Source organism: Loxodonta africana, chromosome X (genome assembly GCF_030014295.1).
Source record: "Loxodonta africana isolate mLoxAfr1 chromosome X, mLoxAfr1.hap2, whole genome shotgun sequence".
NCBI lineage: Eukaryota > Metazoa > Chordata > Mammalia > Proboscidea > Elephantidae > Loxodonta > Loxodonta africana.
In genome coordinates this window covers 33,995,881-34,010,209 of record NC_087369.1, presented here as the reverse complement: position 1 = coordinate 34,010,209, position 14,329 = coordinate 33,995,881, and the positions used below count along the sequence as shown (strand labels likewise).

General features: G+C 42.7%; 1 protein-coding gene across 1 annotated transcript; it reads right to left on the bottom strand.

The window, feature by feature from the left end:
• Positions 1–11,924: 11,924 nt before the first annotated feature.
• LOC100657960 (melanoma-associated antigen B2-like) lies at positions 11,925–13,238 on the bottom strand. The gene has a single exon (XM_003420202.2). The coding sequence runs from the start codon at positions 13,236–13,238 to the stop codon at positions 12,243–12,245; it is 996 nt and encodes a 331-aa protein (XP_003420250.1). The 3' UTR covers positions 11,925–12,242.
• Between the last annotated feature and the right edge of the window lie 1,091 nt (positions 13,239–14,329).

The following is a 14,329-nucleotide window of genomic DNA, read 5'->3' as shown; positions in this document are numbered from 1 at the left end:
GAATCATATCAGATTACTATGAAAAAATATATTCAAACAAATTTGAAAACCTAGAAGAAATGGATGAATTCCTAGAAACACACTACCTACCTAAACTAACACAAACAGAGGTAGAACAACTAAATAGACCCATAACAAAAGAAGAGATTGAAAAGGTAATCAAAAAACTCCCAACAAAAAAAAGTCCTGGCCCAGATGGCTTCACTGCAGAGTTCTACCAAACATTCAGAGAAGAGTTAACACCGCTACTGCTAAAGGTATTACAGAGCATAGAAAAGGGCGCAATACTACCAAACTCATTCTATGAAACCACCATATCCTTGATACCAAAACCGGGTAAAGACACCACAAGAAAAGAAAATATCCCTCATAAATGTAAATGCAAAAGTCCTCAACAAAATTCTAGCCAATAGATTTCAACAACATATCAAAAAAATAATTCACCATGACCAAGTGGGATTCATACCAGGTATGCAGGGATGGTTCAACATTAGAAAAACAATTAATGTAATCCACCACCTAAATAATTTTATCAAAATGATTTTATCAATTGATGCAGAAAAGGCATTTGACAAAGTTCAACACGCATTCATGATAAAAACTCTCAGTAAAATAGGAATAGAGGAAAATTCTTCAACATAATAAAGGGTATTTATACAAAGCCAACAGCCAAAATCACCCTAAATGGAGAGAGCCTGAAAGCATTCCCATTGAGATCAGGAACTAGACAAGGGTGCCCTTTATCACCACTCTTATTCAACATTGTGTTGGAGGTCCCAGAGCAATTAGGCTAGATAAAGAAATAAAGGGCATCCAGATTGGAAGGAAGAAGTCAAAGCATCTCTGTTTGCAGATGACATGATCTTATACACAGAAAACCCTAAGGAATCCTTAAGAAAATTACTGAAACTAATAGAAGAGTTCAGCAGAGTATAAAATCAGCTGAATTCCTCTACACCAACAAAAAGAACATCGAAGAGGAAATCACCAAATCAATGCTATTTACAGTCGCTCCCAAGAAGATAAAATACTTAGGAATAAATCTTACCAGAGATATAAAAGTCTTATACAAAGAAAACTACAGTACACTTCTGCAAGAAACCAAAAGAGACTTACAGAAGTGGAAAAACATACCTTGCTCGTGGATAGGAAGACTTAACATTATAAAAATGTCTATTCTACTAAAAACGATCTATAGATTTAATGCAATTCTGATCCAAATCCCAACGATATTCTTTAATGAGTTGGAGAAACAAATCACCAACTTCATATGGAAGGGAAAGAGGCCCCGGATAAATAAGGCATTACTTGAAAAAGAAGAAGAAAGTAGGAGGCCTTACTTTACCTGATTTTAGAACCTATTATATCACCGCAGTAGTCAAAACAGCCTGGTACTGGTACAACAACAGATACATAGACCAATAGAAAAGAATTGAGAATCCAGACATAAATCCATCCACATATGAGCAGTTGATATTTGACAAAGGCCCCAGGGCAGTTAAATGGGGAAAAGACAGTCTTTTGAACAAATGGTGCTGGCATAACTGGGTATCCATCTGCAAAAAAAATGAAACAAGACCCATACCTCACTCCATGCACAAAAACGAGCTCAAAATGGATCAAAGACCTAAATATAAAATGTAAAATGATAAAGATCATGGAAGAAAAAATAGGGACACCGTGAGGAGCCCTAATACATGGCATAAACAGTATACAAAACATTATAAGAATGCAGAAGAAAAACTAGATAACTGGGAGCTCCAAAAAAATCAAACACTATGCTCATCCAAAGACTTCACCAAAAGAGTAAAAAGACTACCTACAGACTGGGAAAAAGTTTTTAGCTATGACATTTCCAATCAATGCCTGATCTCTAAAATCTACATGATACTGCAAAAACTCAACTACAAAAAGACAAATAAACTTATTAAAAAATGGGCAAAATATATGAATAGACACTTCACTAAAGAAGACATTCAGTTAGCTAACAAATACATGAGGAAATGTTCACGATCATTAGCCATTAGAGAAATGCAGATCAAAACTACAATGAGATTTCATCTCACTCCAACAAGGCTGGCATTAATCCAAAAAAGAATAAATGCTGGAGAGGCTGTGGAGAGATTGGAACACTTTATACACCGCTGGTGGGAATGTAAAATGTTACAACTACTTTGGAAATCCATTTGGCGCTTCCTTTAAAAGCTAGAACTAGAACTACTATATGATCCAGCAATCCTGCTCCTCGGAATATATCCTAGAGAAGTGAGAGCCTTTACATGAACAGATACATGCACACCCACGTTCATTGCAGCACTGTTTACAATAGCAAAAGGATGGAAGCAGCCAAGGTGCCCATCACCAGATGAATGGATAAATAAGTTATGGTATATTCGTACAATGGAATACTACCCATAGATAAAGAACAGTGAAGAATCTGTGAAACATTTCGTAACATGGAGGAACCTGAAAGGTATTATGCTGAGTGAAATTAGTCAGTTGCAAAAGGACAAATACTGTATAAGACCACTCTTACAAGAACTTGAGAAATAGTTTAAACTGAGAAGAAAACATTCTTTTGTGGTTACGACGGGGTAGGGGAGGGAGGGAGGGTGGGAAAGGGCTATTTACTGATTAGATAGTAGATAACTACTTTAGGTGACGGAAAAGACAACACACAATACAGGGAAGGTCAGCATAACTGGACTAAACCAAAAGCCAAGAAGTTTCCTGAATAAACTGAACGCTTAGAAGCCCAGCGTAGCAGGGGCAGGGGTTTGGGGACCATGATTTCAGGGGGCATCTAAGTCAATTGGCATAATAAAATCTATTAACAAAACATTCTGCATCCCACTTTGACGAGTGGCGTCTGGGGTCTTAAACGCTAGCAAGCAGCCATCTAAGATGCATCAACTGATCTCGACCCACCTGGATCAAAGGAGAATGAAGAATACCAAGGACATAAGTTAACTTTGAGCCCAAGAGACAGAAAGGGCCACATGAACCAGAGACTACATCATCCTGTGACCAGAAGAACTAGATGGTGCCTGGCTACAACCGATGACTGCCCTGACAGGGAACACAACAGAGAACCCCTGAGGGAGCAGGAGAGCAGTGGGATGCAGACCCCAAATTCTCATAAAAAGACCAGACTTAATGGTCTGACTGAGACTAGAAGGGCCCCGGTGGTCATGGCCCCCAGATCTTCTGTTGGCCCAGGACAGGAACCATTCCCAAAGCCAACTCTACAGACATGATTTGGACTGGACAATGGGTTAGAGAGGGATGCTGGTGAGGAGTGAGCTTCTTGGATCAGGTGGACACTTGAGAATATGTTGTCATTTCCTGCCTGGAGGGGAGAAGAGAGGGTAGAGGGGGTTAGAAGCTGGCAAAATGGACATGAAAAGAAAGAGTGGAGGGAGAGAGTGGGCTGTCTCATTAGGGGGAGAGCAATTGGGAGTATGTTGCAAGGTGTATATAAGTTCTTGTGTGAGAGACTGACTTGATTTGTAAACTTCCACTTAAAGCACAATAAAAATTAGAAAAAAAGAGCAGGAGTGGCAATATTAATTTCTGACAAAATAGACTTTAAAGTTAAATACACCAAAAAGGATTAGGAAGGAAACTATATAATGATTAAAGGCACAATATACCATGAAAATATAACCATATTAAATATTCATGCACCCAATGGCAGGGGTGCAAGATACATAAAACGAACTCTATCAGCATTGAAAAGTGAGATGGACACCTCTACAACAATAGTAGGAGACTTCAACACACCACTTTCGGTGAAGGACAGGACATCCAGAAAGAAGCTCAATAAAGACATGGAAGATCTAAATGCCACAGTCAACCAACTTGACCTCATAAACGTATACAGAACACTCCACCCAAGAGCAACCAAGTGTACTTTCTTTTCTAGTGCACATGGAACATTCTCTAGAATGGACCACATATTAGGTCATAAAGCAAGCCTTAGCAGAATCCAAAACATTGAAATATTACAACGCATCTTCTCTGACTATAAGGCCATAAAATTGGAAATCAATAACAGAAAAAGCAGGGAAAAGAAGTCAAACACTTGGAAACTGAACAATACCCTGCTCAAAAAAGACTGGATTATAGAAGACATTAAGGATGGAATAAAGAAATTCATACAATCCAATGAGAATGAAAACACTTCCTACCAGAACCTTTGGGACATAGCAAAAGCAGTGCTCAGAGGCCAATTTATGTCAATAAATGCACACATCCAAAAAGAAGAAAGGGCCAAAATCAAAGAATTATCCCTATAACTTGAACAAATAGAGAGCAACAAAAGAAACCCACAGGCACCAGAAGAAAACAAATAATAAAAATTAGTTCTAGGTTTCTTTATATCTATTCTTAAACTAAAGTATAATGGTCCAGAGCACAAGCACTGGAGAGAGATCTGAATTCATTCCATCACTTACTATGACTTAAACCAAATAACGTTCTCTGAACCTCCATATCTGCTCTGTAAAATGGGGCAATAATAGTGTTGGTGAATGAACTAATGTATGCTAAAAGATTAACATAGTCGATGGTACATGGAAAACACACAATAAATTTTAGCTATTATACTTTTCTTTATTCCATAAAGGTAGTTCCTATGTGTGTTACTGCTTACTACTCTATGCATTGTTGGTTAGCACAGTCCCTATCACATAGTATGCTTATGTAATTATGTGTTAGATAAATGAATATTTGGTAGGAAATGAAATATTTGGCAATGAATGGAAGAAAATAGTTAAAGCAGAATATAGAGGTGTTATTAGTTAAGTAAAGATTTATGTCATATAACAAACCATGCCAAAATTTAGTGGCTCCAAACAACAGCCATTTATTTGTTCAGGAGTCTGTGGTTTCAGTTGGGATGGCACATCTCTGCACCATGCAGTGTTGTCTGGGGTCACTCCTGAGTTTGTGGTCACCTGGTGGTCCAGGGCCTCACTCACACATCTCTTGCTTGACTGTCTGTCTTTCTCTTGGCAGGGGCAAAGAAGGTATCTAGGCCATTCAGCTCTCACCATCCTGCAGGCTAGCCTGCATTTGTTCACATGGGGTAGTGGTCACAAGGTATCTCTTCTCAAGTCCTACTTGTGTCATGTTTGCTGTTATCCCACTGAGTAAAGCAAGCACTATGGCCAAGCCCAGGGTCAGTATGGGAAGGGACTTCCCAAGGCTGGGACAACAGGGAGAGTAATCAGTGTGGCCATTTATGCACAGTGGAAAAAATGCACCAGATAGATCTCATGATATTTGAGCATATTGACTGCAAAGGGGAGTTGCTGATGAAGGAAAGACGAGTTCATAGGACCAAGAATTTTCAGGAGCCAAAAGGGTTCCTGGACGTCTCTTCCTCTGAAACTAAAAGGAAAGAGGAAATGATGGGTATAAAGGGGAGACATGGCCCTTAACAGAAACTAAGGCAGTTCACAGCCTTACCAGTTACTGTTGAGTTGACTTCAACTCATTGCAACCCTATGTGTGCCAGGGAAGAAATGTGCTCCACAGGGTTTCCAATGGCTGATTTTTCAGAAGTGGTTTGCCAGGCCTTTCTTTCAAGGTATATTTTGTTGGCCTCGAACCTCCAACCTTTTGATTAGAAGCCCAATGTAAAGCACCGAAGGACTCCCAGTTCACAACAATGTCCTGTATTTAGTGAAGTCTGATGTCCTGGTCATCTTGCTAGTTTCCTTTCAGCTTCTGTCTATTCTTTTGGGTGCTCCCTAAGACGTCTATCCTAGGCCACGTTCCACCAGAGGTGCAAACATCGCCTTCATGTTCATGTGATTTGAGAAGACTCCAAGCCTGGAAAGCCTTTTAAAATACATTCAACATAACAGGCACCAGAAGAGGTCATTTTTGAGTAAGCCTTCTTGCTGATTCTCCACAAATTCTAGATCATCTCAGTGTGACCCTGAGGTCTATCCAAAACCAAACCAAACCTCTTTCTGTCAAGTTGATTACAACGCTTGGCAATCCCACACGTGTCAGGGTAGAACTGTGCTCCATAGAGTTTTCAATGAGTGAGTTTTGGGGAAATAGAGCGCCAGGCCTTTCTTCTCTAGCTACCCTGGATTGACTGGAACCACCAAAACTTTCCTCCCCACGTATTCACTCCTGGTTGGGTTGACGTCACGTAGAGACAGACAGCCTTAGATGCAATTACCTTTTCTCAGTTTTCATTTTCAAAAGGACCATAACAGAATCATCGATTCCAATATTATGTCTTAAAAGTCTGTTGAATTCCAAAAGATATTACTTTCAACTTTGGTCTAAAATTTTGTTGGAAAACTAACACATGTATATGACACAAAATTGAAATAATTAAAACTTTTTTATATGGAAAGAATGTCCTATTCCCCAAAGATAACAACTGTTAACAGTTTTTTTATCCTAGTGGTAACTTGAAAACCCTGGTGGTGCTTTGGTGAAGTGCTACTACGGCTACGAACCGAAAGGTCTGCAATGGGAATCCACCAAGTGCTCCTTGGAGACTCTACGGGGCAGTTCTTCTCTGTCCTATAGGGTTACTATGAGTCGGAATTAACTCAACAGCAATGGGTTTGGTTTTAGAGTGATTTTCCTGCAAATAGATCACTGGGCATTTCTTTTTAGGCACTTCTGGGTTGACTCAAAAAGCAAAACTTTCCCCCAATGAATAAACTGCTGGTTAGGTTAAACATCATTTAGAGACAGCCTCGGTTCCAATTACCTTTTCCCCATGTTTATTTTTAAAAGTATAGTTATTATAACAAAATCTTTATTTTAGTATTATCTTTTAAAATTTCGTTGAATTTCAAAAGATATTACTTTCAAATTAGATTTAATATTTTGTTGAAAAATTAATACATGCACATGGTACAAAAATTCAAATAATAAAAAAATTCTTTCACTGGAAAGAATGTCCTCTTCCCCAAAGACAACTACTGTTAAGAGTTTTTGTATTAGTGGTAACCTGGAAGCCCTCGTGGTGTACTGGTTAGGTGCTACGGCTGCTAAGCCCAGGGCTGGCAATTCGAATCCACGAGGCTCTAAATGGAAAGTCTATGGGGCAGTTATATCGTCGTCTATGGGGCAGTTATATCGTCCCCTATGGGGTCGCTGACTCGGAATCAACTCAATGGCAATGGGTTTGGTTTTTTGTTTTTTAAGTGGTAACTTTGGTGAAGGGTAAGACAGTACACAACACTGGGGAAGGCAGCACAACTTATCCAAGGCAAGGTCATGGAAGCTCCACTGACACATCCAAACTCCCTGACGGAACAAATTACTGGGCTCAGGGTTGTGGGGACCATGGTCTTGGGTAACATCTAGCTCAACTGGCATAACATAGTTTAGAAAGAAAATATTCTAAATTCTGCTTCGGTGAGTAGCGTCTGTGGTCTTAAAAGGTTGTGAGCACCATGTAAGATACTCCACTGGTCCCACCACATCTGGAGCAAGGGAGAATGATGCAAGGAAAAGATTGGTCCAAATGACTAATGGACCACAACTACCACAGCCTCTACCAGACTGAGTACAGAACAAGTAGATGGAGCCCGGCTACCACCACTGACTGCTCTGACAGAGATCACAATAGAGGGTCCTGGACAGAGCTGGAGAAAAATGTTGAGCAAATTTCTAACTCACACACACACAAAAGACCAGACTTAGTGTTGGACAGAGACTGGAGAAACCCCAAGATTATGGCCCCCAGAAGCCCTTATAGCTCAGTACTGAAGTCACACCTGAGGTTCAGCCAAAGATTAGGAAGGTCCGTAAAACAAAACGAGTCTAAATGGGCACACCAGCCCAGCGCTGAGAACGAGAAGGTAGGAAGGGACAAGAAAGCTGGTAACCGGGAACCCAAGGTGGAGAAGGGGAGCGTGTTGCCATGTGCTGGGGTTGGCAACCAAAGTCACAAAACAATATGTATATTATTTGTTTAATAAGAAACTAGTTTGCTCTGTAAATCTTCATCTAACGTACAATAAAAAAATAAAATTTTAGTTTCCTGATAAAGGCAGATAGATACTAATGGACAAGATATGAAGCAAAGTGTAAGTGGCAAGGAACTGGATCAAGTTAAAGACTTTTTACTTTGGATCATAGTAAAAGGGCAGCTAGACAGACGCTTAAAGATAAAGAAAGGAAACTTGCATTCTCTTCATTGACGCAGAAGTTACTGTCAGAGCTAAGACTAAATTCCAACCTTTCTTTCTATCTGTTCTTAAAGTATAATGCTTCGGAGCACAAGCGCTGGAGGAAGATCTGAATTCCATCACTTACTGTGACTTAAAGCAAATGTTTTAACGTTCTCTGAACCTCCATTTCTGCATCTGTAAAATGGGGTGAATAATAGGGTTAGTGTATGAACTAATGTATGCTAAAAGATTAACATGGAAGATGCTACATAGAAAACACTCAATAAATTTTAGCTATCATCATTTTCTTTTTTCCATCAAGATTATTGCCATGTCTGTTATTGCTTACTATTCTATGCATTATTGATTAGCACAGTCCCTATCACATAGTATGCTTATATAATTATGTGTTTGATAAGTGAATATTTGGTAGGAAATAAAAGATTTAGAATTGAATGGAAGAAAATAATGAAAGCAGGAGCTAGAAGGGTTATATAGTTAAGTAAAGATTTATGTTATATGGGAAACCACGCCAATACTTAGTGGCTCAAATCATCAGCCATTTATATGTTCATGGGTCTGTGGTTTCAGTTGGGAGGGCACATCTCTGCACCATGTAGTGCTGTCTGGGCTCACTCCTGAGTTTGTGGTCAGCTGATCGCCCATGGCCTCACCCACATGTCTCTTGCTTGGCTGTCTGTCTTTCTGTTGGCAGGGGAAAAGGAGGTATCTAGGCCATATAGCTCTCATCATCTCGCAGGCTAGCCTGGATTTGTTCACACGGTGGTCACAAGGTATCACAAAACAAGTAAGAGAGGGCAAACCCCAGTGTCACATCTCTTTTAAAGTCTCTACTTGTGTCATGTTTGATATTATCTCACTGAGCAAAGGAAGCACTATGGCCAAGGCCAGGGTCAGTATGAGAAGGGACTTACCAAGGCTTGGACAGCATGAAGGGTAATCCATGTGGCCATTTATGCACAGGTGAAAAAAATGCACCAGACAAATCTCATGATATTTTAGCATATTAACAGCAAAGGGAAAGTTGCTGATGAAGAAAGCAAGATAAACTTCTGAAGGGAAAGACGAGTTCATAAGACCAAGAATTTTCAGGATCGAGGAGGGTTCCTGGGCGTCTTTTCCTCTGAAACTAAAAGGAGAGCTGAAGTGATGGGTATAAGAGGGGGATGTGGCCCTTAACAGAAACTAAGGCAGTTCACAACCTTACCAGTTACTGTTGAGTTGATTCCAACTCATGGCGACCCCATGTGTGCCAGAGAACAACTATACTCTGTAGGGTTTCCATTCGCTGATTTTTAAGATGTGGACTGCCAGGCCTTTCTTCCGAGGTGCCTGTGGTTGGACTGGAACCTCCAACCTTTTGATTAGCAGCCCAATGTAAAGTGTTAACCATTTGCACCACCCAGGGACTCCGAATTCACTACAATGTCCCTTATTAAGCGAAGTCTGATGTCTTAGTCATGTTGCTTGTTTCATTTTAGCTTCTGTCCATTCTTTTTTGTGATCCCTAACACATCTGTCCTAGGCCACATTCCCCCAGAGATGCAAACATTTCTTTCAGGTTTGTATTATTTTAGAAGACTCCAAGCCCGGAAAGCATTTTAAAGTACATTCAACATAACAGGCACTAGAAGAGGTATTTTTTGAGTAGGCCTTCTTACTGATTCTCCACAAATCCTAGGTCATCTCAGTTTGATCTGTGGGCTATGCAAAAGCAAACCAAACCTATTTCTGTCAAGCTGGTTTCAACTCACGGCAACCCCATGTGTGTCAGGGTACAACTGTGCTCCATACGGTTTTCAATGTGTGATTTTTTGGGAAATAGAGCGCCAGGCCTTTCTTCTGAGGCACCTCTGGATTGACTGGAACCACCAGAAATTTTCCCCCAATGAATAAACTTCTCGTTGGGTTGACATCATGTAGAGATAGCCTTAGATCTAATTACCTTTTCCCAGTGTTCATTTTTAAAATTACACTTACTATAACAAAATCATTAATCTTAATATTATCTTTTAAAATATTGTTGAATTTCAAAAGATATTACTTTCAAATTACGTTTAAAATTTCGTTGAAAAAGTAATACATGCACATGGTACAAAAATTCAAATAGTAAAAAATTATTTAAATGGAAATAATGTCCTCTTCCCCAATGACAACTACTGTTAAGAGTTTCTGTATCCTAGTGGTAACCTGGAAACCCTGGTGCTGTAGTGGTTAAGTGCTATGGCTGCTGACCCAAAGGTGAGCAGTTCGAATCCACCTAGTTCTAACCGGAAACTCTATGGGGCAGTTCTACTGTGCCCTATAGGGTCGCAAGGAGTCAGAATCGACACTGTGGCAATGGGTTTGGTTTTTGATTTTTTTAGTGGTAACTCTGGTGAAGGGTAAGGCAGTACACAATACTGGGGAAGCCGGCACAACTTATCCAAGGTAAGGTTGAAGACTTCCCCCCACACCGCCGCAGTTCCCCATCCCCCTCGCAGCCTGCCAAGCCACAGCTTCTAACCGCGGTTTGGCCCGAACACACAGTAGCCCTAACCACAGTTTGAATTTGGTGCCAGAACCCTGAGCATGCACGAATCAAGATTTTGGCGCATGCGCAGGAGCCGAAGAGCTGTGTCCTCAATCTGTCCTTGGATGTTAACATCATCGACCTGATTCAACATCTAGGCTTCCAAATATGGACATGGGAAGGTGAAGGACAGAGAGTTCCGGGCACCAAACCCAACCCCCAGAAAAAAAAAAAAAAAACCCCAGGCGCCACTGGAAATAAAAAGCTCTCTAACCTCCTCAGTCAGTGAGCACATGGCCATATGGTCGCTAGACCCCACGTTGCTCCTTGTCTGCGCAGCGAATTTCCACTTTCTGTTTCCCTTGCAACTGGTGGTGTGGCGTCCCTCTTATTTTGATCGGCTAATAGTTTTTAATAGTACTGGACAAGAACCCTCATTCTGTTACAGATTTTGGCGGCTCTGGCCGTGACTGGCGGACTCCAAAACCTGGGCGGTGAGTATCCGGACCCCCCACAACCCTTTAAGATGTGCCCTGACCCCATCTGCTCAGTAAGTAGTTTCAGGTGGCCACCGCAATCCCTGCCCCAAGATGAGGTCCGCCGGGTCCCCACTTCAGCTCGGAGCCTCCCGCAGCCTCATCTGGACTTGCCCCCACCCCCAGCCCCACCCTGCCTGCTCTTCTCACCCCCTACCCTTCCCTACCCTATGTTTCCTAGCTTAAAATTCCCCCAGCACAGACTGAGAGATCAAAGTTTCCCAAGGCCCCAAAATGCCCTGCCTCAGGGCATTTACACTAGAGGGAACCCTGAAGTGCTCACTCATTTTCTACTAGTCCTTAGGTCCTGGAGAGTATCTCAACGTCCTCCTTATTTCATAGCTTCTGTAAGACTCTAAAATCTACACACGTGCTGCCACACCTTTACTTAAAGGGCCCCAGTACTAGCATGAAGCCTTCCAAAAGGCAGACGCTCAATTACTCTTTGCGGAAAATAAGAGCCAGGGAACAAGAGGTCAGACCATCACAATTTATTTTCTCCCACATCCTTAAATAAGCTAAACAAATCCAAGCACATGAGTATTGTACTTTTACCAAATGGAATAAAGAAAACCAAGAATTGACCAGCTTTTATGTTTTTTTTTCCTCTATCTTGTGGGTATCTTTAATTTTTCCAAGTATATCCCTATTCTGATACCACGTTAAATAGTTCCGGATTTATAAGAAAAGATTCAAGGATTTTCAGTTTGTTTTACACAATATAAAACTCTTACCCTGAAATCTGAAAGAAAACAATAAATGCATGAGGGTGAATTCAGATTCTGAATCTTAATAAACCTTCAAATAAAAAGAACAATATTTGAAAAATACAAAAAGACAAGCTAAATCTACAAGTTACTCAGGTATAACAGGAATATAAGAAGACATACACGTGCTCCCTCCAGCCCCATGTTGCCTCCACAGCTTAGAAGGTTAACAGCCATTTTCAACAAAAAAGTGAAGGATCTGCATCAGACTTCACTAGGGATGGGAGGACCGGCTGGACCTACCCTGACACTAGCCCTGGCCCTGGCATTCGGACCAGCCCTGGCCCATTCTCTGCCTGCGACTCTCTTCCTCATCTCTGCAAGTTTCTTCATACAGGGCTTGGAAGGCACTGGAACACATATCGTTGTCCTTGGCCAAAAACTCCACGACTTTTGTCTTGCTGGCTTCAGCTTGGGCTCTGGGACCCAACAGGAATTCATAGCGTGGAGGATCACTGTTGGGCACCTGCCGGTACTCCAGGTACTTTGCCTGCACCAAATCTTTGGTGATGAGCTTCCGGGGCTCCCCAAAGATGAAGTGAGTCTTCCCATCATACACCCCCATCATATTCAGGAATTCCCACATCTCCTCCTCTGTGGCACAGCTTCCATTCGTGTAGATCATGGCCAGGAGAGGCATCAGGAGCCCCTTCTTGGGAAACCCCCTGCCACCACTCAGATTCTCTTTCTCAGTTATCTCCAATTTGCTGACAATGGTATAGGATTGACCTTTGGAATCGACTTCTTTCACATCAAGGCCAAAGACCAGCTCTATGTACTCAGAGGCTCTCCTCAGGATCTCAGGGAAGTGCTCCTTGTACCTTTTGTTGATGATCTTCATCATGTTTCCCTTGGTAATGGGCTCTTGCATTTCATACTTGGACAGCAGGAACTGGGACAACAGGATCACCCTCCTTGTTAGAGGGTCTCTACGTGACCTCTCATTGGGTGCTTGTGTGGCAGAGGACCTTGGACGTCCCTCATCTTGGCCCTTGGCCCCTCTAGGAGCTCTTCTGCCTGAAGCACCTGCAGTAGCAGTGGTGGTAGATGGGGCTCTCTGAGACCCCTGGGGAGTGCGAGCAGCAGGGGAGCTCTGGGGAGGCCCCCCAAAAGGAGGAGAGGAAGAAGAGGGGGACCCTTCCTCCTCTGCTGCAGTGGCCTGAGCACCCTTGACACTGTGGGTGTCACCTCGGGCCTGGTGACGCTTCTCGCGGGCACGGAGCTTACTCTTCTGACCCCGAGGCATGATGACTCTGCTCAAGGGAAGCAGACAGGAGTGTGAGAGGGCAGGTGATGCGAGCCCACAGGAGGAGGGAGGCTGAGAGGGTGTGCACCCCCGTAACAGAGAGATGCCTCCTTGGCTTTCACAACCGCTGCCAATGCAGGATTCTTGAGGACACTGCTCTAGGACCTCACAAGGCTCCTACTGTCCCTTTCAGGACCCTGTAGAGGAAATGAGAGGAAGGATTAGGTTGTAGATTGCCAGCCCTGCTTGGGGCTTACTGGAGTGAGAGCAGGGGCTGACACTAGGGACCCTCTGTACTGGGTTATTGGGGATTCTTCTAATTTTATTCCTAGGGCCATCATATCAACTGCTGGCAGGGCCAGGGCACCTTGCCTCTACTACTCTGACTGAAACCTCAACTCCCTCTGGGACTCACAAGCAGAAACTGAAGGAGCAGCTCAGCCACCACTCCTGGCAGGGTGTCTCAGTGATGACAGCACACTGGGACTCGTTCTGACTGGGGTTCCTTGGAGGCCTCAGTTCTCCACCGGGGTCCTCACCATGGCTGCCCCCTTTTACCAGGTCCCTCATCTCCCCAAAATGCCCTGAGAGTTAGTGAGTACAACTCACTAAGTCACCATACCCAGGTCCTCCAGGTCCGAATGCAGTGTTGGGGCTCTGTGTTTCCCCCTTTCTTCTGGCAGGAGTCACCTCATCAGTACTCAGTGTCCTCACCTTGACTCCTATTAGAGACCATGTCTCCTGCTTCTAACAAATACCCTGTTTGTACTCGTTACTGTCAAGGCGATTCCGACTCATAGCGACCCTACAGGACAGAGCAGAATTGCCCCCATGGACTTTCCAAGAAGTGCCTGGTGAATTTGAACTGCCGACCTTTCGGTTAGCAGCCATACTACTTAACCATTATGCCACCAGGGTTTCCTCTCCTGAATAAGCCTCTCCATTAGTCCAAGGACTTCATGTCCCCGAGACCATCTATCCCTAGGAACAAACCAGGAGGCACCTTAGCCTGACACCTCTGACCGTGGCTCCCCTGGGCCAACAGCAGTGGGAGCCTTTACTGCATCCTCCTCTCTTCTTGGGGGAGGGGA

Bases quoted from the DNA above. Each gene is read 5' to 3' on its own strand.
- LOC100657960 (XM_003420202.2), bottom strand. From the start codon at position 13,238: ATGCCTCGGGGTCAGAAGAGTAAGCTCCGTGCCCGCGAGAAGCGTCAC.